Source organism: Microtus pennsylvanicus, chromosome 13, assembly GCF_037038515.1.
Source record: "Microtus pennsylvanicus isolate mMicPen1 chromosome 13, mMicPen1.hap1, whole genome shotgun sequence".
NCBI lineage: Eukaryota > Metazoa > Chordata > Mammalia > Rodentia > Cricetidae > Microtus > Microtus pennsylvanicus.
Genome location: NC_134591.1, coordinates 61,749,872 through 61,770,215, shown reverse-complemented (window position 1 = coordinate 61,770,215; position 20,344 = coordinate 61,749,872). Strand labels below are relative to the sequence as shown.

The window sequence follows — 20,344 nt, the reverse complement described above, 5'->3', positions numbered from 1 at the left end:
TAGCCAGGTCAGGGGGCCTCGCAAAGGGGCCTCCTGCATCCTCTGAGAGCCCCACCCCTCTTCCACCTCTCCTCAGCTGAGAAAAAACAGATCCCTGATACTCCAAGCTGCAGTAAGGAGACCCGGGGAATCTGGTGCCGCCGGGCTCCCTTGAGGCTCCCTGCGGTCCTACCCCTCATTACTGACACCTTGATTTCTATTTGCCCATGCAACAAATTCCTCCAAGCATGGTCCACTTACCTTTTCTCCTTTTGGACCAGCAGGACCCCGAACTCCAGGCTCTCCAGACATTCCAGGCTGCCCAGTAGTGCCTGGTGTTCCAGGGTCTCCAGGATTTCCAGCATCACCCTGAAAGAATTAGGGTTTAAGGAAGCCTGGAGTCACCCAGCAGGGGGCAGGTTGCCTCTTGAGAGCTCCGGGCAATAGCAGTCTCTTCCCCGGGCTGGGGGCTGAGAAGGGAATGGAGATTGGTACAAGTAATCAAGAAAAGGGGGGGGGGTATAGATTGTTTCTGAAAAGGGGGGTGGAATTGGATGGGTGGGGAGGTGGGGAGGATCTGGAAGGAGTTGGAAACTGTGCTGAGAATACATTCCATAAGAAATATAATTTCGGGCTGGAGAGATGGCTCAGAGGTTAAGAGCATTGCCTGCTCTTCCAGAGGTCCTGAGTTCAATTCCCAGCAACCACATGATGGCTCACAACCATCTGTAATGAGATCTGGCGCCCTCTTCTGGTGTGTGGGAAGCAGAATGTTGTACACATAATAAATAAATTAATTTAAAAAATTAAAAAAAAAGAAATATAATTTCAATTAAGAAAGAAAGAAAAAAAGAAAGAGAGAGAGAGAGAGAGAGAGAGAGAGAGAGAGAGAGAGAACAGCCTCCAAGACAACCAGGTACCCACCCACCTCCACGCCCATCCACATCCTCTCACCTTCTGGCCCTTGAGTCCACGCTCTCCGGCTCTGCCCTGAGGAGAAAACAGTCCCAGCACCCATTCACTCAGAGTCAATGCCCCTGGGTACCCAGCACTGTGTGAGACCCAGGGGATGTGGCAGAATACGAGACACGAAGACCTACGTTCTCACACCAGGGAACCAGTCTAACATGGGAGAGATTTCTGCCTGTATGACCTAGGCAAGGAGCCTCATCTAGGCTCACTTTCCTCATTTGTCAAATGGGGAGGATGACATAGTGTAGGCTTCTGCAACCAAGGGTTCCTGTGAGATTGTTCTGCTGGGTCAGTGTTTGCTGTCACCGTAAAAGTGGCAGCCACCAACCTACAGCAGTCGTAACTGCTGTTTCTCCAGCAGCCCTTGTGCGCTGTCCCGTGCTTTGCTCATGAGCTTCACCACAACTCTAAGAATGGGACCCAGAGGGACAGAGAACAGGAGTGACTTGCTCAAGTCAAAGATCTTATCAAAATCAGAGCCAGAGTTGGAACCTAGCTCTGCTGAGGCTGTGCCTTGTCCTTGCTCTGCCACAACAGGAACCTGTGTGCAGGGTGCAAGCAGCTTGCACTAGACACAGAAAGGTTGATCCCACCCCCACTTTATCTTTCTGTGTAGGAAGTCCAGAGACGCAGGGAGGGACCATGCTCTTCCTCGCATCCTGCCCACATCCACCTCCAGAGATCTCAGAATTCACCTGCTTCCCAGGTAATCCAAAGCCTGGGGGACCGGGCTCTCCCTTCTCTCCAGCTGGGCCCGGCAAATGAACCACATGGCTGTCCCCATCCGGAAGTCTGGATAAGGCTGCACAGGGCTCACAAGGCTCCCCCTGCAGAGCAAAGATACTGAGTTAAGGGGTTCCTGGGCTTGGGATCTGGAGCTGCAGAAGGTAGCCAGCTCAGCAGAGTGGGGGATGTCTCTGGAGAGACTAGGAGCACAGCAGAGAGACGGGGAGCATGAGAAGTGAAGATGGAAGCAAGACTATTGTCACTAAGAGCTAGAATTCACCCCCACAGACTGCAGAGAATCCAGGATCTGGAGTAGAACATGCTAGAACAGGGATGTGCCCTGTGCCACACCAGGAGCCCCAGACTCACCTTTGCCCCTTTGGTGCCTGCTGGTCCCACTGGTCCTGGTGGCCCCTGCATGAGAAGCCATATGAGAGGCTGCCCAGTAGCAGCCGAGGCTAGGCAGAGGCCCAGCCCAAGCCTGTCAGTTCTCCTGTGGAGGGCAGCACCTCCCACCTTGCCCTACCCTAAGCCACTGCCATCTGAAGTTTACTTACTGGAACTCCAGCCGGCCCCGAATCGCCAAAATTACCCTGAGGGCCAAACAGAGAGCATATAGTTAAGGGGAAACGGTAGAGATGCCAGATGCAGGAGCAGACTCGTGGGATTTCCCCAAATTCCTCAGGGAATCCCTGACCAGCTACAGCCTTGAAGCTGAGCCCAGCCCGCTCCACCTCTCGCCGGGCAGAGATCATGAAGTTATTTCTCCAACAGCTGTTCATCGACTGCCTTTCGGCCCCGAGCACCGGGCTAGGTACTGCATACGTGAACAGCATAGACAAAAATGCCCCGTGGACCCTGCACACTGAAGGACTTTTTTAAAAAAAAGTTACCCTATGCTATGTAGTCAAAGATCACCTTGAACTTCTGATCTTCCTGCCTCGGGTGGGCATCACCCTTCCCAGTTTCTATAGTGTTGGGGATCAAACGCAGGGCTTTGTGTATGGTGGACAAGCACCTTACCAATTAAACTATATTCTCATCTTTCCTCCCAACGTGTGTGTGTGTGTGCGTGCGTGTGTGCGTGGTTGTGTGTGTGTGTGTGTGCGTGCATGTATGCGTGCGTGCGTGTGTGTATGTGTGTGTGTGTGTGTGTGTGTGTGTGTGTGTGTGTGGTGTACATATGCATGTGGGCAGAGGCCAGAGGTTGACATCAGGCATCTTCCACTAACGTTCTCCACATAATACTTTGAGATTGGGTCTCTCTCACTGACCCCAGCGCTCATCAGTTCCGCTTGGCTAGCAGGTCAGTGAGCTCCAGGTTTTCAACTGCTTCTCACCTGCAGTGCTGGGGTTACAGTGCTCAGGGTTCTGACTTTTTATATAGATGCTGGGAATTCGAATTCAGGTCCTCAAGCTTGTGAGGCAAGCTCTTTATGAGCAGAGCTTTTAGAATAGCAACCTTGTCAGTGACAATGACCCAGACCAGAGGAGGTCCCGTTTATACAGGGTGGTCAGAGACGTGGCACCACAGTCATCAGAAGGATGCAAATGAGGCCCGCCAGCGAAAGAAGTGGGAGCTTCTGTGTTCCTATGGGAGTCGCCTGTATGAAGGCTGGAGGGGGAACAGTCTCCACACGCTCCAGAATGGAAGAGGGTCAGACGGCTGAAGTAAAGGAAGGCAGAGAGAGGAGGAGGGGACCCTAGAAGGGAGGTCGCCCAGCATGAGGTCCAGCAGGATGGTGGCACAAAGCCAAGTCCCCAAAGGCCTGTAAGCAGGAAGCTCTGCCACTGGAGTTCTTTCTACAAAGCCACATGAACTGCTCAGTGATAAATGGGCCGTCGAAGGGCTGCGAAGGACACCTGCGGGCTGCCATCAGGAGGGAGGCCACGGAGACCCAGGGGCACAAATGGAGAGAAGCAGGGAGAGTTGCAGGAGACTGGGGCTGAACTATCAGGACCTGTGGATGGGATGGATGGGAGGAGGTGTGGGGGGAGGAGGGGTCAAGGGTGACGTCAGCTCTGGGCTTTGGAGATTTCGGGATATGCTATTCGCTGTGCTGGAAAAGGCTGGGCACACCTGTTAGCCCCTAATCTAGTACTAAAGAAGGGTAGGAAGGAGAATCGCAAAGTCAAGGTCTGCCTGAGGTTACACTGTGAGTTCAAAGCCAGCCTGGGCAACTTAGTGAGACCCTATTTCAAAATAAAGAGTGAAATAAGGGTTCTCCAGGTGTCTATGGGGCAGGGGATGGGACTCAGTGGTAGAGGGTTGGCAAAGCACATAGTAGATTCTGGTTCAATCTCGGTGGCACCACACACACACAAGGGAAGGAGAGCAGGGCTGGGAAGGGGTACTACAGCTCCGTCTGAGAAACGCCACATGTGATTCTCCTGTTAGAGGTGAGTCTAAACGCACATCCTAATGTGCCCCCCCTCCCCCGCTTGAGCGCGTCCACACCCACAGAGCCCCTCGCTTGAGCAACGCTCTATTAGACATTTTTCTCTAACGCAATCATAAATACAAGTGTTAGCATGGGCATCAACTCTAGAAACCTAGCCGAGTAGTGGCGACTATAGACTATAGTGGAGCCAGACTTCCTGGGCTCAGATCACAATTCTGTATCCAAACACCCACGGAGCCCTGGGAGATTTCCTTGGCCTTTTTATGTCTCATTTTCCTTATCCATAAAATGGGAAGAGTGGAGAAGAAATGCGCCCCCTCAGATCTGGGAGGAATAAAGCAAGAATATAACCTGCACAAGGCGTGGAGCCGGCCTGGCAATGATGAACAGAGAAGGGAAATTAAGTATTATCTTGCTATAAGGTAGTCTGGACGTGCTTAATAGTTTTAGGTGATCGTGAAATTAAAAATACAGCACTAAGTAATTCTCTTGAAAAACATGAGCTTCTTGGAAATAAATTCCTTGACTCTGCTCAGTTAAAAAAATAAAATAAAAATAAAAATTAAGGGGCTGGAGAGATGGCTCCGCGGTTAAGAGCATTGCCTGCTCTTCCAAAGGTCCTGAGTTCAATTCCCAGCAACCACATGGTGGCTCACAACCATCTGTAATGAGGTCTGGTGCCCTCTTCTGGCCTGTAGGCATAGACACAGACAGAATATTGTACACATAATAAATAAATAAATATTTTTAAAAAAATAAAAACAAAACCCTGAAGGATGAGTTCTGCGGTGAAATTCCAGTCTGATCTCTGCCTCACTTGCCTCTCAGGGCTGTCTCCCCTGCTGCCTGTGTCTCTGACTTTCAGCCCTGGACTCACCTTCTCTCCTTTCAGACCTCTCGGCCCAGGAACTCCAGATTTCCCCTTAAAACAAAACAAAACAAGATGGAGTCACAGTGCCTCTGCTCTGGGTCACTGACACCCCTCCAAACTCCCGCTTGTCTCAGTGTCCAACAAGCAAGAGAAAGGAGCAAGGGGGGTTGCTAGACAGTTACTATGTTACAAGTAGCAGCCTAGCACAGACAGAGAAAAGCTATGGCCCACCTCCTGCTCCCTGCCCCAAAGCTTGGGACCTGAAGAGCTAGGACAGCCATTAGTATGCTAAGGGCAGGTCACTCACCGGAAGGCCAGGTAAACCATGGCCAGAGGAGCCTGGGTCTTCACTGGCCCCTGTGGAGGGCCTAAGATGCTGGGCCCCAACACCTGAACTGCAGGATGAACAGGGTTCCCCCTAAGGAAGGAAGAGAAGAATCAAAACCTCCTAAGTGAACAGAAGGCAAAGAGCAGGACGCAGGGGCTTCCTACCTTCTCTCCCTTCATGCCTTGGATGCCTGGATCTCCCTGCAAGGAAAAAGAACGGTTTGTGGGCTGAGAGCAGGCATGTCGGGACACCCCGAATGCTCTAGCCATATTTAAGGACAGCAGTGTGACATCCACACGGATGCCCTCTGAATTGCTCCCGTCCTGTGGTTCAGAGGGCGTGCCCGTCAACTCATATAACAAACAAGGGAAATAAGCTTAGGCTAACTGTCCCCACAGAAAGTTCCTTACTTACCCGATCACCTTTCAGTCCAACAGCTCCTAGGCCCTCCTGAAAGAGAGTGTACCAAGGAGTGGGATGAGGAGGCGGGGCCAGGACCTTAACCCTGGCCCTGACCACTTTCTTGTATCCTCTCTAACCAATTCCCAAGCCTAGAGGCAGGCTACTCACAGTAAGAGATGGTTCCACCCTATCTTGCCCAAAAGACATTCCAGAGTCTCTTGGGGGTGTAGGGAAAGTGCTGGGAGGTTGCCATGGAAATCTGGGATGACACTCTTGCCTGCCCTAAACTCTATGGTTCAAACCCCTTCTGGGCTATACTCTGCTTAACCTCTCGGTGGCTTTGAGAAATACCCAGTCCTTTAGGGTCTGTTTTAAATATGTCCCTCTGTGGCCACTTGGGCACTCACCCTGGCTGGAGCAGGATCACCTGGCTCTCCTTTGGGACCTGGTTTTCCAGGGAGTCCCACAAAATTCTGGAACCCTTCAGGCAGTGTTGGACACACTTCACAGGGGTCACCCTAGTGGAAGGGAACAACCACAGGAGGATAAGGTGGGGCTGAGACCTTGGGAAAGATGGAAGCCTCTGTCACACCAGCTTTAGGTATCCCCATCCTCAAAGTGGACAACAGGAACACTATAGGGCCTTCATGTCCAAGGGACTCCTTCATTCAGGAGTCTCAGACTTGCTGACACTCTGTCCTCGAAGGAAGCCAGGGGAGGCACATGTGTCCTGCTGACAGCGCTCATTAACCATGCAGGTGCCAGAGGCAGGGTCCGAGTGTGGCCGACCCCCCAGGCAGGCTCCTGAGCTAATCACATACCTTCCATAGGAATAAAGAGAGGGCCACCTGAGGCAGGCCCTGCCTGTGGGCAGAGTGCCCCTGCTGCTCAGAGCAGATCCTGTTCCCAACCTAACCCAGGGCAGCCAGGCCTGGAGCTTACCTTCTCTCCCTTAGTCCCTGGCACTCCCGGCTTGCCCTGTTGGGAAGGAAGGGCAGAGAGAAGCAGGGGCATTAATGCCAGGGCAAAAAGACCAGTATGCCCGGAAAGAGCCGAGGACCCAGGCATGGTGGACAGGGAACCCTCTCCCATGCTTGCGCCCACTCACAGGCTTCCCTCCAGGACCTTCCTTTCCTGGAGTCCCAGAGCTGCCCTGTAATCAGAAGAAAGGTTAAAGGCGAGGCTCCCCCTGATGTGGCCTCTTCCCCTTTGTCCCTTGACCCGGCCTCTCAGCTGAACCTCCCACCTCCACTTGGTCCACTGACTGGCTAAATCCTCCCTTCCTTTTGCCTGTTCTCCTGTGTGTAGCTCTGGAAAAGGATGGGGAATGACTAAGGCTCTGAGTGCCCTTCCGTGAGTGTCACAACAAGGAGGAGTGACAGACAGACAGACATTTGCAGGGCTTGCTGCTCGCCAAAGCCAAGGCCCCCAGCCCAGCTAGTATTTGAGTAGAGATACCCCCTTTAGCACCTCGACTAAACTGAGCCCATTCAGGCCAAAACCCCACCATGTCTTCAGATATGCACACTGCATGGTCACGCCCCCTCCCAGCCCATGTCCACACTCCTTCCAGGCTTACCTTGTCTCCCTTTGGGCCTGGTGGGCCACCTGGATCTCCCTGATGGCAGAAACAGGGTGGTACAAGTTTCCTCTCTACAGCACTATGAGGGGCTTTGTCTTAAGTCACCCTCCAACCTGCACCCCCGGGACCTGGTCTTATTCCCAACTCAGCCCCACCCTTGGGGGGGGCAGGAGTGGGGGAGGGAGAGGTCCCAGGAGAGGACAAGAAGAGAGGTGTGGGCATACTTACAGGAGTCCCAGGCAGTCCTATCCCAGGCAGCCCAGGGAGGCCGGGGGGCCCAGGCTCTCCTGCCAGTCCCTCGGGCCCCACGAAGCCAGGGTCACCCTGGCACACAAGTGGTTATGAGAGGGGCCACCACCTTAGCCCCACCGCTGCTCCAACACCCGGGCCTGAAACTCACTTTCTGCCCTTTGGGTCCAATGACACAGATCTCTCCTGGCCGACCCTGTTAGGAAGAGGGCCAAGGTAGGGACAGCCAGGGGTCTGGCAACTGCCCCACTGAGACAAGAAAATAAATATACACCTCTGTCACCCTTTATCATCCTTCTCCCATGCCAGACCCCAACCTGGTACCCTACAGTTATCAAATATGACCATTCTTAGAGTTAAGAGCCTGCGTTCAGGACCTATACCGCCATGCTATGTCTCCTGGGACACAGCCCCTCACCTCCTTGACCAGCAGGAGGAGGCTGGACCTCTGGGTTAGAGTCTAAATTTTGAGGCCTAGGGAGAGGGTCCCCAACAACATACATCTCGGCCTGGCTTTCCTGGCAATCCTTTGAGGCCTCCGTCACCCTTCTCGCCTTTCTGGCCCTGGGGAAGGAAGAGACAAGTGACCAGGACTGAGGAAAAGAAGCAGGGCAGTTATTTCCTATTAGGGGAGGGCCAAGGGCCTTCCAGAGCTCCCCTGCCCAACTCCGCTTCTTCTGAAAAATGAATGCCTTCCTCAGAAGGGCAGACAATAGAAAGAACTTTCAAACCAGCTAGACTACTCATTCCACAAACATGTGGTATTGCCTTCTAGATGTGGTGGGTGTTTGGACTAGGCAGAGGATTAGAAGGGATGGGGAGGGGAGAGTCAACTCTGCCGATCTGTCACGATCCTCTAGGAAGGCCTTAGACATTTCTGTCCTCATGAACGTAGGACCCGTGGTCCATCTGGGCACCCACCCCTCCAAACAAAAGCCTTTTACCTTCTGGCCTGTTGAGCCTGGGGCTCCTGAGGGTCCCTAAGATGAGGAGGGAGCACAAATGAATGGGGGAGGCGGGGTCAGGACCCATCCTCTCTGCCCTGCGGTAGGTCCCAGGCTTACCAAGTCTCCTGATTCTCCCTTCTCTCCTTTCAGGCCTTCTGCACACTGACAAGGGAGAAAAGGGGTTAAGTGGGCAGAATGCTCCTGTCTCGGCCCTGAAACAGGCCTCACTTCTCAGTCTTACCTGAAGTGGGGCATCTGGGGAGACTCGAACACAGTCGCTGCCCTGTGAGTAAGTAACAGGGGTCAAGGCTAGAGCCTCCCAGGGGAGTCACAAAAACCTATTGCTAGGAAAGGCCTAGGTACCCTAGAAAATAGGCTTCCACATGTTAACCCCTGTAGAACCCTGACCAAATGCCCAGTTGGCCAGGCTAACCCCTGTAGAACCCTGACCAAACGCCCACTTGGCCAGGCTAACCCCTGTAGAACCCTGACCAAACACCCACTTGGCCAGGCCAATTCCTGTAGAACCCTGACCAAATGCCCGCTTGGCCAGGCTAACCCCTGTAGAACTCTGGCCAAATGCCCATTTGGTCAGGTTTCCCACTGAGGTGGTGGGATGTTAATTTACATCCCACCAAGCCCCTCTCCAGTGGGAGAGGCCCTGATGTTGACTTGGTTTGGGCACTTACCCGAGCTCCCTTCTCTCCCTTGGGGCCTGATGGTCCAGTCAGGCCTCGCTCACCTTTCCCTCCCTGTGGGTGAGACCAGAATGATGGTCAAGCCTAAAGGGAGCCTCCAGGAAGTTTTCCCTACCCCTGGTTGCCTCCATCCCTCTATTATGCAAATGTGTGCGTGCATATACATACACACATACACACACAGAGCCCCACCCCCATATACTACCCACAGTACACAGATTCCATATACACCAAAAGGCTGTTTGGCAAACCTACAGCCTCACACAGAGTATCCCATCCCCCACACCCACAGGCATGCACATTAGCAAACACCCAACAGATCCACAGCACGTGAACACATTGCATAGATACGCAGAACAACATAAACCCAGGACAGCTAATAGTCAAGTTTCCTGAGCTCGAGCCTTGTGCAAGTCCTGTCACCTCCCTGAGCCTCCAATTCTTCATCAATAAAATAGGATTGATGCAGCTGCACCCGTCTCCAGACATTGTGTGAATAAGACAGGGATGCTGTGGGCGACGTGGTGGGCAGAGCCCACCCACTCACAAGCTAGCAAAGCAAGTATAGCACATGCTCACACGAGCCATGCTTGCCCCATTGCTCACAAACTTGAGACCCATTAAGCCCACAGGTCCCTAGAGGCTCAGCCCTTGGCCTGTGGACCACATAGGTGCAGATATATGTTCCAGAATATACAGGTATATACCCACACATGATCATTCTGACACATCCCATGACCTATGCCTGGAATGATGAGAGCACTCACCTCCTAGGAAGGGTATGTATACCCAGGGCTCAGGGCTTGGTACTCGGTACTGAGGAGCTTTGCCTCAGCAAAGGTCAGTTCTGGACTCTGCATAATATACAACCCACTCACTCCAACACAGACTTAAACACACCCGGGCAGTTCTGACATAAACACATGACCATAGGGCAACATGACATGGGAGGGACCAAGACCACCAAAGAAGATGGGAGAATTCTGCTCTCTGCTGGGTCTTACCTTGGGGCCAGAGGGACCAAGTGTGACCTAAGGGAACACAGGAGGGAAGAGGACATTGAGCTATAGGGAGCTAGAGGGAACCAAGGGCCCAGAGTGGGGAAACAAATCGGTGAGGCTCACACCCATGACGGCAAAACCAACCACAAGAGTCCAGGTCCCCATCCTGCCTTCCAGGCCAATCAGCGAGCTGATTCTATTTTCCAAGGCTGTAAAGCCAACAGAAGGGTCTGATCTACTCTCTCCAACCTGCCTGCCTTTGACTAGGCCCACCTCAAGTTGTTAGGCTAACATGGTCATTCGGTTGCCATGGCAACCCCAGCACCTCTGGGAACCAAGGCCTTACCAGATTTGATGGGAGACTGGATAGAAAGAGAGGCAGGCAGCAGTGGGGGGCACCTCTAAGTTCCCCCAAAGTTAGGGGAATCAATTCCCCCTTTGTGAATCAATATAGCCCGCCTGCTCAAAACACGGTAACTCCTGCAGAAGGGGCACAGTAGGTACCAAATGGCTCGCACTGAGTCCTGTCCTTTCAGACTCTTAGTGGGAAGGCTGGGCTAGGCTAGGAGAGGAGAATGCTCAGGCTCTGAGCTAGGTGTCCCTAGGCTGCTCCTCCACCCCCCACCCCTAGGCCTTCAAGGTGACAGGTGGAGCCTTCCAGTCAAAGCGGATCTGAGATCTGGAGGCCAACGCACAACTGGAATCAGCACCCAAGGTCTTAGTCCCCTTCCGCCTCCGGAGGAGGCCACCACTCTGGATCATAAGGCCCCATCAAGATGTCAGGGCTTGATGGCTCAGGGGTGGGGCTAAGCACAGCTCTGGGGATCAGGCAGGGGATGCTGGGAAAGTGAACAAAGCCCCCTTGTCCTCAACCAGGAAACTCCAGCCTGCTCTAAGAAGCAAGCACGCCCAGACTGCGGCCACCCCACCCACGACTCCCCATCCACTTACATTGCTCTCCCGGGCACCGTGGACACAGGGTGGGCACTGAAAGAAAACAGGCCTGCGGGTCAATTCTGAGCCCCAAGATTAGCCCTACCCAACATGAGAGTGCATAACACACACTCTCTCTCTGTCTCTCTGTCTGTCTCTTTCTGTCTCTCTGTCTGTCTCTGTCTGTCTCTCTGTCTCTGTCTGTCTCTCTGTCTCTGTGTCTGTCTCTCTCTGTCTCTCTGTCTCTCTCTCTGTGTGTCTGTCTCTCTCTGTCTCTGTCTGTCTCTCTCTGTCTCTGTCTCTCTGTCTATCTCTCTCTGTCTCTCTGTCTCTGTCTGTCTCTCTGTCTCTGTCTCTCTCTGTCTCTCTCTGTCTCCGTCTCTCTCTGTCTCTCTGTCTCTGTCTCCGTCTCTCTCTGTCTCTCGCTATCAGCACAAACAGCGCCTCACGTGTCCTTAGCATGACCTGAGATATTCATAGAGGCAGAAAGCATAGAAGGCCAAACTTGCCCCTTGTCTCCCACCAACACAGACCTACAGTCATCTTCTCAAATGAAAAAAACTAAAGCCCAGAGAGGAACAAGCCCAAGGCCACACAGCACGTCACTGAAGAAGGGTTTCATGGCTAAAACCTAGGCTTTCCTCATGTGCCCATGGCCATTGGCTTCTGACTCAGTAGGAATGGCTCCCAGGGCCTCCACCCTAGAATCCAGGGCAGGCAGGGGCTCCTGTTGGGCCCTCAGGAATGTCGGGCACTTCACAGTCATCTGTTACCCCAATACCTAGGCGCTATGCCTCAAAACCTTTATCCAAAGAGTTAGTGCTGACATTCCCCACCCCACCCCCGCAGAAGAAAGGCTCACCTCATTGGCTTCAGTCTCCTGGTGGGCCTGGGAAAAAGGGGGTATGGGGATGGAAAGGGAACCTGGGATCAAGCATTGCTCCAAGCCCCTGTACAAGAGCAGGCAGGAGCCAGCTCTCTAGAGAACACCCAAAACTGTGTCCCGCCCAGTCTGTCTTCCCTTCTCAGAGCTGGCACCACACAGCCAAGCTCTGTCCGGGCAGGAAGAGAGTGGGAGTGTGGCATCTTCTCCGAGGGCTTTACAGAGGGCATGCAGGGCAGACAGAGGGCACCGTGAGCTCCTCCCTCCACCCCCGTCTACCTTTGTCCCCCTTTCTGCCTTCTGGCTGCTTCTTCCCATCAGCTGTGCATCCACCTGGGCAGAGAGAGGGACAATTCTGGAGTCCATGATGGAAAGGGGCATCCAGGCAGAGCACACACATGCCAGGCACTCCCTCAGTTTGGCATCTGGCACCTCCCAGGGCATCAAGGGCTTGCTCAGACCCCTGAGGCTGCCCCCACAGGAGCCCCTTCTCCCTTCCACTCCACCATGTGATGTAGAAAGGAGACAGCGAATCAATGGGATCTTGTGTTTCTGCAGTCAAAGACTGGGCATGATGCCTGAGTAGGCAGGGACACTGCCCAACCAGAGGGTGGGGCTGAGGGAAGGATGGGGTTTTCCTGCCACCTCCAAAGAACCTGGGAATGGATGGGGCAGCTGGCCATGGTGCTGCGAGAGTGAGAGAGCCCCGGGGGAAAGAGCGCAGCCTGGCATCAGGGCCCACATATCCCTGTTCAGGAGAAAGTGCAGACTGGGTCCTGCCTGCCTCAGGAGGGTCTAGATGGCATTAGTGAGAGGCTGGCCAGAGTCAGAGCTAGAGCAGCGTAATGTGCAATGCCAGCGAGGCACAGGGTTAAAGCCATGGGTTCTCTCTCTACTTCCCTGAGTTCCATAAGATAAGATGTAAGTTAAGCCCACATCCAGGGGTCTTCCCAACTTGGGCACACAACCTGCTGAGTCTGGTGGCAAGCCTCAGCCAGGTCAGGGGTGGAACAGTCTGTACCTCCCCGGCTCACCCACCTTGCTGTTCTGGGGCTCCTCCAAGCAGAAGCAGCGGGTGTAGACCTTGCCCTCCGTCTGAGGATTGATCTCAATGAGCTCATTACTCTGCGTATCCCGACGGGCCTTGGAGGTCTCTGGGGGACACTGCTCAATGTGGGGGAAAGGTCAGGGTCAGCAGAGGGGCAGATGCATCCTCAGACCTCTGCCGTCCCCATGCAGGCTGCCCCCCCCCCTCCAGCACAGCATGTGCTAGGGGCCAGCTCCTCACCCCTCCTGGTAAGATCTCACAGCAGCCCTCCTCCAGCACCAGCTCTGGGTCACAGTAGATGTGCGCCTGCTGAAGGTCAAACTGCAGGGGACACACAACTTTATCTTATTTCAGATGATCAAATAGCTCTGCCTTGGTCCCCAAAGAGGCTCAAAGACGTCTTCACCCCAGGATTTGACTTTAGGGTCTCTCCAGGCTAGTCAGGGAAGCCATCAAGAATAGAGCTGTCGCTAAAAGCAGAGATGGAGGAGGAAGGGAGGAATAGGGAGAGAGAAGAAGATGGAGGAACGGGCAGTAAGAGGTGGCTCCATCCAAGCTGGGCCCATCCTGTAAATGAATATTTAAGGAAAAGCATCGCAGGTAAAGGGAAAAGCATATGCAAAGACATACATATGCAAGTTTCCTAGGTGATCCATCGGACTGGAGGGAATTGATGACAGCAGTCAATAGAGATATAAGGAAAATGCTGGGAGCACGTAGCCAGATGGTGGAGGGCCTGAAATGTCAGGTTAACGTGGCTAGGCTGCAGATGGAAGGCAATGGCTCCAGAGGGGGATCTGAACACTAATACACACTCTCAGGAGCTCAAGGTTCCCCCAGAGGTAGAAACAGAGACCAGGATCCAGCACTCACCAAAACAGGTTTGCCCTGCTCAGCATCTAAGCCCAGAAATACATGGCCCCCAGGCCGAATGGGTTGCCTGGGCCCCAGGGGCTGGGAGGAGGCTGAGATGCAGTCCACATGCACAGAGGCCACACGACCTGCCACACTCAGCATCAGCTTGTGCCAACGCAAATCAAAGAGCTGGGGCACTGGGAAGATGCAGGACACAAAGTCGCCATCTTGGCCCTGTGCCCGGAGCTCTAGACTCCGCTCCTGGCTGTTGACTTCCAAGGAGATCTGTGACAAATTGGGGGGGGGGGGATAAAAAAAGGACAGCGATTCAGAGTTCTAGAGGAATAGAACGGCAAAGTTGAGGGCCTCAAACTTATTTCCCAGGATGGGAGAGAGCTAGCTGGGGTCACAGAGAACATCCTGTAAGAATGTGATGGGCCCTGGGATGGAGCAGAGATGCCCCAGAAACCACAAGGGTGGGGAGAAGCTGAGCTGGATACATGCAACCAGTTGCCCAAGGAGTGGGTGAGGGAAGGGGTGGGCTCACCTGTGGGTACCCGTTTGCATCAGTCACTTGGAACAAGTACCACGTGTTCCGGAAGGTTTGCTTCTTTAGCAGGACTGTCAGGACCAGGACAAACTCCTCTGGCAGTCCCCGAGGGAATACTTTTCTGCAGGGGAGAAGAGAGGCTGCTCTGAGTTTCAGTGGCACCCAAGGGATGAGCCTGCCCGAGACATGCACAGCACGCACCTCCAAACCATGCACACAGTCATCCTGACACACTCACTGAGCACCTTCCGGGTGCTAAGCATTGACTATCTACTGGGAAAGCCAGTGGTGAAAACAGGGAAATTCTTGTCCAGGGAAGTCTCATGGGGCCTGATGGGACAGAGGAACATTAACAGAGAATCCCTGAAACGATCTCAGCAAACTGGAGAGATAGATCAGTGGTTAAGAGCACTGGCTTCTCAACCAGAAGACCAAGGATTGATTCCCAGCATCCATATAGTATCTCACAACCATCTATAACTGGAGTCTCAGAGGGAATCGAATGCCCCCTTCTGGCCTCTGCAGTCAGTGCATGCATGTGGTGCACATACATATAGGCATAATACTCATATGCACAATAAATAAATCATTTCTTTTTCTATTTCAGCATTGCATCCCAACTTTGGCAAAGGAAGCTCCCTCCCAAGGAAATCAGCATGGCGTATGGACCTAGAGTGGAAGGAGAGATTCTGAGAAAGGGACCAAGGGCTTCTGCATAAACACAGCAGCCAGGAAAGGAGATGCAGGTCAGGAGGAGCCAGACGGCCCAGGGGCTGTTGGGAGTTGGGCTTCACACAAGACCACACTCACATAGACACAGGCTCTTGAAACCAGCCTAGGGTTCTCATTGCAACCAGGGGATATAAACCTGGCCCTGCCTTGCCAGTGAGAGCCAGGCTGGGGTTGCCAGTCACCACGCACACAAACCTACCCTTCAAGCCCAGGGGCCAGCCAGTAGGTAGACATTAGGCAGGGAAGGCTCAAAACGGCCTCCAGAGAGGCCCTGGAATGGACCACTCACATCCAGAGTTGCAAGAATGTGGCTGAGGTCAGTATGAATTCCCAATAGTCACCCAGAGTCTGTTACCGTGTGGGTTGGGTCAACGGGGCAGCTCCCAGTCGCAAGATGAGCGGCCCTTTGGGGTTGCGGATCTTCTTGATGGCAGATATCTTCATGAGATTCAGTCGGCGGATTAGGTTGAAGCCTTCAGGACATCAGAGGAAGGGCAGGTGAGAAGCACAGGGCAACCCTAGGAAGTGGGCAGGGGATGGTTGAGACTGCACTCACCAGTCACATTGGTTGATGGGTCACTACTGTGTTCCAGCTTGAGTCCTTCTTGCTGGGAAGATGGGCATTGCTCACCTGGGAGAAAGTTGGCCTGGAGCATTAGGAACTCAGGAAGGCAGCTGCCTGGGGCTGGGTGGGGGGATCCTGGGGACCCCAGGAGGGGAAAAGTCCATAGTCTTCCTTCTGGACTTTTAACTTAGTCTGCCTTGAGGCTATGCTCACTCTCGCCTTATGACCTTGGCTGTGCCAGAAGGGCCCAGCACACAGCCACTGAATGAGTCAACAGAAGAATAGGACCCAATGCCTGGGATCCCAGCCTTCCAATACCCGCAGCTGGAGCTAGGCCAATCAGGGGTGAAAGAAACCCTGGTTGGTTCAGAGCCCGGACAGTGGACATGTACATGTTATGTACATGTTCCTCCATGTGTTCCACCTAGGTGGGGGCAGAGGAACACAGTGGGGATGAGGATATGTTATCTTCATGCACACTTGGTGTTGCGTGCAACTGCGTGCACATGACTATACATGCATGAGCTATGCATACCCATGTCCTCAGGGCTGCCATATGCACTCGCATACATGGGTGGCATTCTGTTTTCCATATTCCCAGAAGAAAAAGGCTGACACAAGTCTGAGCCACCAGTATGGCTTTTCACCTGCATTCCCAGCTAGTGAAACAATAAAAAGAGAGCAAGAGGCTTGAGGGGACCACAAGCTCAAGGGTACCGTCAGTGACTTAGGCCAGACAAGGCCCATTAAAGAGGTATGAGATTCTGAACAAAGACACAGTCTCTGAAGTCCCAAAGGGACGGGCTGGTGGCTATAAACCTCCTTCTCCCCGGGGCTGCACTTCCCTCCCATCCTGAGACCAGAAGTGTTGATGGAGGGTGCTACATCAAAGAGGCAGGGGCTAAAATCAACGGGCCTTCCCAGCAAAGCTGACGGAAAGGCTGGGCCAAGCCAGTCAAGTCACCTCCCAGAAGATAGCCAACTCCCTGTCCAACCTAGTTGAAAGACCGAGCCCTGTGTCCCTGGGCACAGTGACCCACTGCAATCTCCACCCCCAAGTCTGGCCGGAAAGACCATCACTGTCTTCAGCATCCCGCAGTACTGGGTGACTCACCCTTGGCAACAGACCCAGATTCCTTACAGATGTTGAAATCCTCTGCCCCAGCCCCTCTAGGGGACCCGGTGAGGGAGAGGAGAGCAAAACTCTCCAATACACATGCAGAAACACACATGTGCCTGTACACACACACACACATACACAGGCAGTCCCACCCACCCTGAATGCCTGGACTTGGGCCTAAGAGTTCGGCTCCTTCCTGGCTAGGTGGTGCAACTACCGGGCCCAGAGGGCACCCAGCAAGGCCAGGCAGATTGCCTGGTCAACTTCCCTTGGCTTTGGCCCCTGGAAAACTGCACCCTCTCCCTGTCCAGAGCCTAGACCATGGGGTGGGCAGTCGTCAGAGATTCAAGCTGGTACAAAAGAAGAGCCTGTGGCTGGAGGATGGGGTCACTGTCATGAGAAGGAACAGAGGGGCTGGGCAGCTTTCTGAAAGTGCTGCCTTTGTAAGGAGAGTGTGGTGCCTGCTCCTTCTCATCCAGAGAGCCAGTAAGAAGTGCAAGGATGTGCTGGGGGTGGGGACGGGGGACTGTTCTCCCCCTGCAGAGACCCAAGAGAACATACAAATGTACTGAGCTTCTCAAGATGCAAACCCAGAGATCCTCAGACACAAGTGATACAGAGAGAGAGAGGGAGGGAGGGAGAGAGAGAGAGAGAGAGAGAGAGAGAGAGAGAGAGAGAGCGCTAACTCACACACACACACAGCTAACTCACACAGGCTCAAGTATGCAAACATCTCAGAAGCTAACCTGAGCTCAGCTCCTACACTTGCCCATAAATGCCCATATGACTGATATATACATTGTCACATATGTGCAAAGACCCCAGAAACCGGGAGCCAGAGGCAGGTCTGAGTCAGCTCACCTATATTTGCTCCATGGCTGAAAGTGGCCCAGAGCCCAAGCAGCCACAAGCCAGGAGCCCAGGATGCCAACATGCTGGTCCAGAGAGATCAGCTGCAGCCTTGGCACCTGACAACCAAAAACAGGGAAGGTGGGCTTCAGGGTGCCCAAAGGACAATGGCATGTGTGGACAAGTAGGAACAGTCTGAGGCCCATGCATCAGGGACTGTAGTGGTCAGGGCTTGGCATCCGTCGCTGTCAGGAGCCCCACACAGGTCTGAGGTGAGAATCTGGGCAGAGGTGATAATATAAATATTTAGCCACCGGTATGGCCCAGACACCCACCAGCCAGAGCAGAAGGCTGGCTGACGCATAGAAACAGGGGCCCAGGCAGCTTCTAGCTGTGTCAGGATTGAGAAGGGGGTCTAGAGGGCCTTTAAAGACCATAGAGGCTGGGAGGGTGGGATGGGAGGTTGAGCAGAGGCAATGTATCAAAATGCTGGGATGAATCCCGGAGCTCTAACAGCTGTTCTGTGCTGGCACACAGTAGCCCAGTACCTGGAGAGCTGTGTTCAACCAAGCACAGGTAGCCCTGCCAGGCGTCCACGAGGTCAGGGCCGAAAACTGGACTGAGTCTCTTGGCAGAGATCACAGGGCTTTGTGCGGGCCAAGAAAGCTTCCCCTTGTGTGGACAAGGGGCGGGAGAGCAGGTCACCAGGGCCCAGGACCTTGTTGCCAACCTCCCAGGCTGATGGATGCTTGTCTTTTGGTTTTATTAAACCCTGATGGATGGGCCCAGATAAATCAATGCAGGCTCAGCAAGTGGCCAGCAGAGTCATATATCATGTCCTCTTCCGGGACAGGCAGATCATGAGCACACAAAGCCATGTGTGTCAGTACAATACACACAGGCGCATGGGTACCAGGACTATGCAGTCAAACCTAGCTGCACGCAGGCATGCTAACAGACCTGAGGACTGATAAGCCCAGAGTTTATATATACACTCCTGTCCAGAGCCAGCCCATAAGCACCCCTCCCTGGGGCCTTCCTGTTGGTACTTTTCTTAGGCAAGTCCAATTTCATCCAGTGCAATCCTAACTTACCTGCCTTGTGGCTGGATACAGAATGACAACGGAAAGGACCCCTTCCCCCAATATATATGTAGGCTCGACTCTTCCTCCCTTCTCCCTGGGATGGAACTGCGTCCCCCACCCTAGTCATCTCCCATCCTAGGGGTGTGTATCTCCCACTCTCAAATCCTACCCTGGCCCTCCCTTCCCGACAGCCAATGAAAGGCTAGCCGGCTGTGAGCCGCATGTGGGCGCATGTGGAGGCGTGAACATAGACGTGCTCATCATGTTCACTTCTGGCATCCATTCTCGGGCCTCGGTCTGAGTGGAGGGGTGTAGAGACAGCTAGAGAGATGCTTCCAGGGAGACCCCGCCCCCGTCAACACAGGTACAGATTTGAGGCGACAGCAGGACCGGCATGGAGTTTCCATGCCACCCTGGGGCAGAGAAGAGCACGGAGGACCTCAGGGAGGGGATGCCACTTGTCCCAGGTCACATAGCTAGTCAGTAGCAGAAAATGCCCTTTCAGCCTAGAGCGAGAAGCAGCCCAATCCTGGCCCACTTACCAATAGCCCGGAAGCCCCTCACTGAACAATCCTGGCGGCCCCAAGGCCGCCAGCTGTGGGAAGCAGGGCCCTGGGGTCCACCGGCCCGCAGGGGAATTCTCGATCTCTCCCTGCCCTGCCGGTCTGCCCGGTCTCCAGCTTCTCGGCGTCCCGAGTTCTCTCTGTTGAGTGCCGCGCAGCGCACGCCTGCCTGGACTGCCGGCCGCTCCTGGAGGGGAAAGAGGGCGGTTCTAGGGGCGCTGGGACCTTGCCAAGAGGCTAATGGAACACAGCTGAGCCAGCCCGCCAGGCTGGAGGCGGAGGGAGGCAGAGAGCGCTTGGCGCGAAGGCGCTAGCTGCTGGGCTGCACTGCCGTGCTCCTGGCCTGGCCCTGCGCCCGGGCGCACCCGTCCTGCTTCACCAGCCAGGTGAGCCCGCGGGCCAGCAGGGCGAGGCGGCACCCTGCGTGCCCAGAGCTGCCCTAGAAGGGGCGCCTGCGGCGGGTTGGAGAGAGGGAGACCACGCCAGACGCTTCCAGAGCCAGGCCTGGTGTTTAAGAAAACTCCTTTGTGCCCCCCTTTTCCTTTTTTTGGCCGGGACCCCAGAAAGCTGGAGAGGTCTGAGGACCCTCCTCCACAGCCATGGAACTCGCGACGTGGCTGCTGACCAAGCCTCAGTGGTCAGCTTTTTCCAGAGCCTGGGCCTAGCATTCCTAGGTTGTAGTGCCTCCGTCTGCTCTGGGAGGAGGGACAGAGCAACACGCGCCCCCTCCCCAACCCTGTGCTAAATTAACTCCTTCTGCTCTGCCCTCGTTTCTGCAGAAGTATAATCAGTGAGTCCTCTTTTTCCTCTTGGACTCAGCGAGGTTGGAAAGGCTCAGATCCCTGCTCCCTGCTCCAGCTTTGTAAAAACTTAATTAATCTTGTATGTGTATGCGTGGGAACATGGGCACAGACATAGTTGTAAATGCCATGTTGTGTGGAAGTCAGAGGACAGCTTGTAGAATCAGTTATTTCCTCCCGCTGTGTGGATTCTGGGGCTCAGAC

General features: G+C 54.0%; 1 protein-coding gene across 4 annotated transcripts in view; it reads right to left on the bottom strand.

Annotated features, from left to right (window-relative positions):
- Col16a1 (collagen type XVI alpha 1 chain) overlaps window positions 1-19,533 on the bottom strand; it is a 53,834-nt gene extending 34,301 nt beyond the window's left edge. For 2 of the 4 annotated variants that reach the window (XM_075944891.1, XM_075944892.1), the window contains exons 1-32: window positions 19,320-19,449; window positions 17,705-17,811; window positions 15,715-15,789; window positions 15,514-15,631; window positions 14,424-14,547; window positions 13,895-14,161; window positions 13,262-13,342; window positions 13,012-13,137; window positions 12,253-12,306; window positions 11,953-11,979; window positions 11,109-11,144; window positions 10,161-10,187; window positions 9,148-9,210; window positions 8,700-8,741; window positions 8,576-8,620; window positions 8,456-8,491; window positions 8,013-8,075; window positions 7,663-7,707; window positions 7,491-7,586; window positions 7,260-7,298; window positions 6,789-6,833; window positions 6,623-6,658; window positions 6,088-6,198; window positions 5,693-5,728; window positions 5,443-5,478; window positions 5,258-5,368; window positions 4,957-5,001; window positions 2,235-2,270; window positions 2,047-2,091; window positions 1,647-1,778; window positions 934-969; window positions 241-348 (exon numbers count right to left, since the gene is read on the bottom strand). In XM_075944891.1, the coding sequence (XP_075801006.1) occupies window positions 241-348; window positions 934-969; window positions 1,647-1,778; window positions 2,047-2,091; window positions 2,235-2,270; window positions 4,957-5,001; window positions 5,258-5,368; window positions 5,443-5,478; window positions 5,693-5,728; window positions 6,088-6,198; window positions 6,623-6,658; window positions 6,789-6,833; window positions 7,260-7,298; window positions 7,491-7,586; window positions 7,663-7,707; window positions 8,013-8,075; window positions 8,456-8,491; window positions 8,576-8,620; window positions 8,700-8,741; window positions 9,148-9,210; window positions 10,161-10,187; window positions 11,109-11,144; window positions 11,953-11,979; window positions 12,253-12,306; window positions 13,012-13,137; window positions 13,262-13,342; window positions 13,895-14,161; window positions 14,424-14,547; window positions 15,514-15,631; window positions 15,715-15,789; window positions 17,705-17,777 (2,214 nt within the window). In that variant the 5' untranslated portion in view covers window positions 17,778-17,811; window positions 19,320-19,449. Of the gene's footprint in view, window positions 1-240; window positions 349-933; window positions 970-1,646; window positions 1,779-2,046; window positions 2,092-2,234; window positions 2,271-4,956; window positions 5,002-5,257; window positions 5,369-5,442; window positions 5,479-5,692; window positions 5,729-6,087; window positions 6,199-6,622; window positions 6,659-6,788; window positions 6,834-7,259; window positions 7,299-7,490; window positions 7,587-7,662; window positions 7,708-8,012; window positions 8,076-8,455; window positions 8,492-8,575; window positions 8,621-8,699; window positions 8,742-9,147; window positions 9,211-10,160; window positions 10,188-11,108; window positions 11,145-11,952; window positions 11,980-12,252; window positions 12,307-13,011; window positions 13,138-13,261; window positions 13,343-13,894; window positions 14,162-14,423; window positions 14,548-15,513; window positions 15,677-15,714; window positions 15,790-17,704; window positions 17,812-19,319 lie in introns of all 4 variants that reach the window. The other 2 variants (XM_075944889.1, XM_075944893.1) reach the window with 2 other exon arrangements.
- Between the last annotated feature and the right edge of the window lie 811 nt (window positions 19,534-20,344).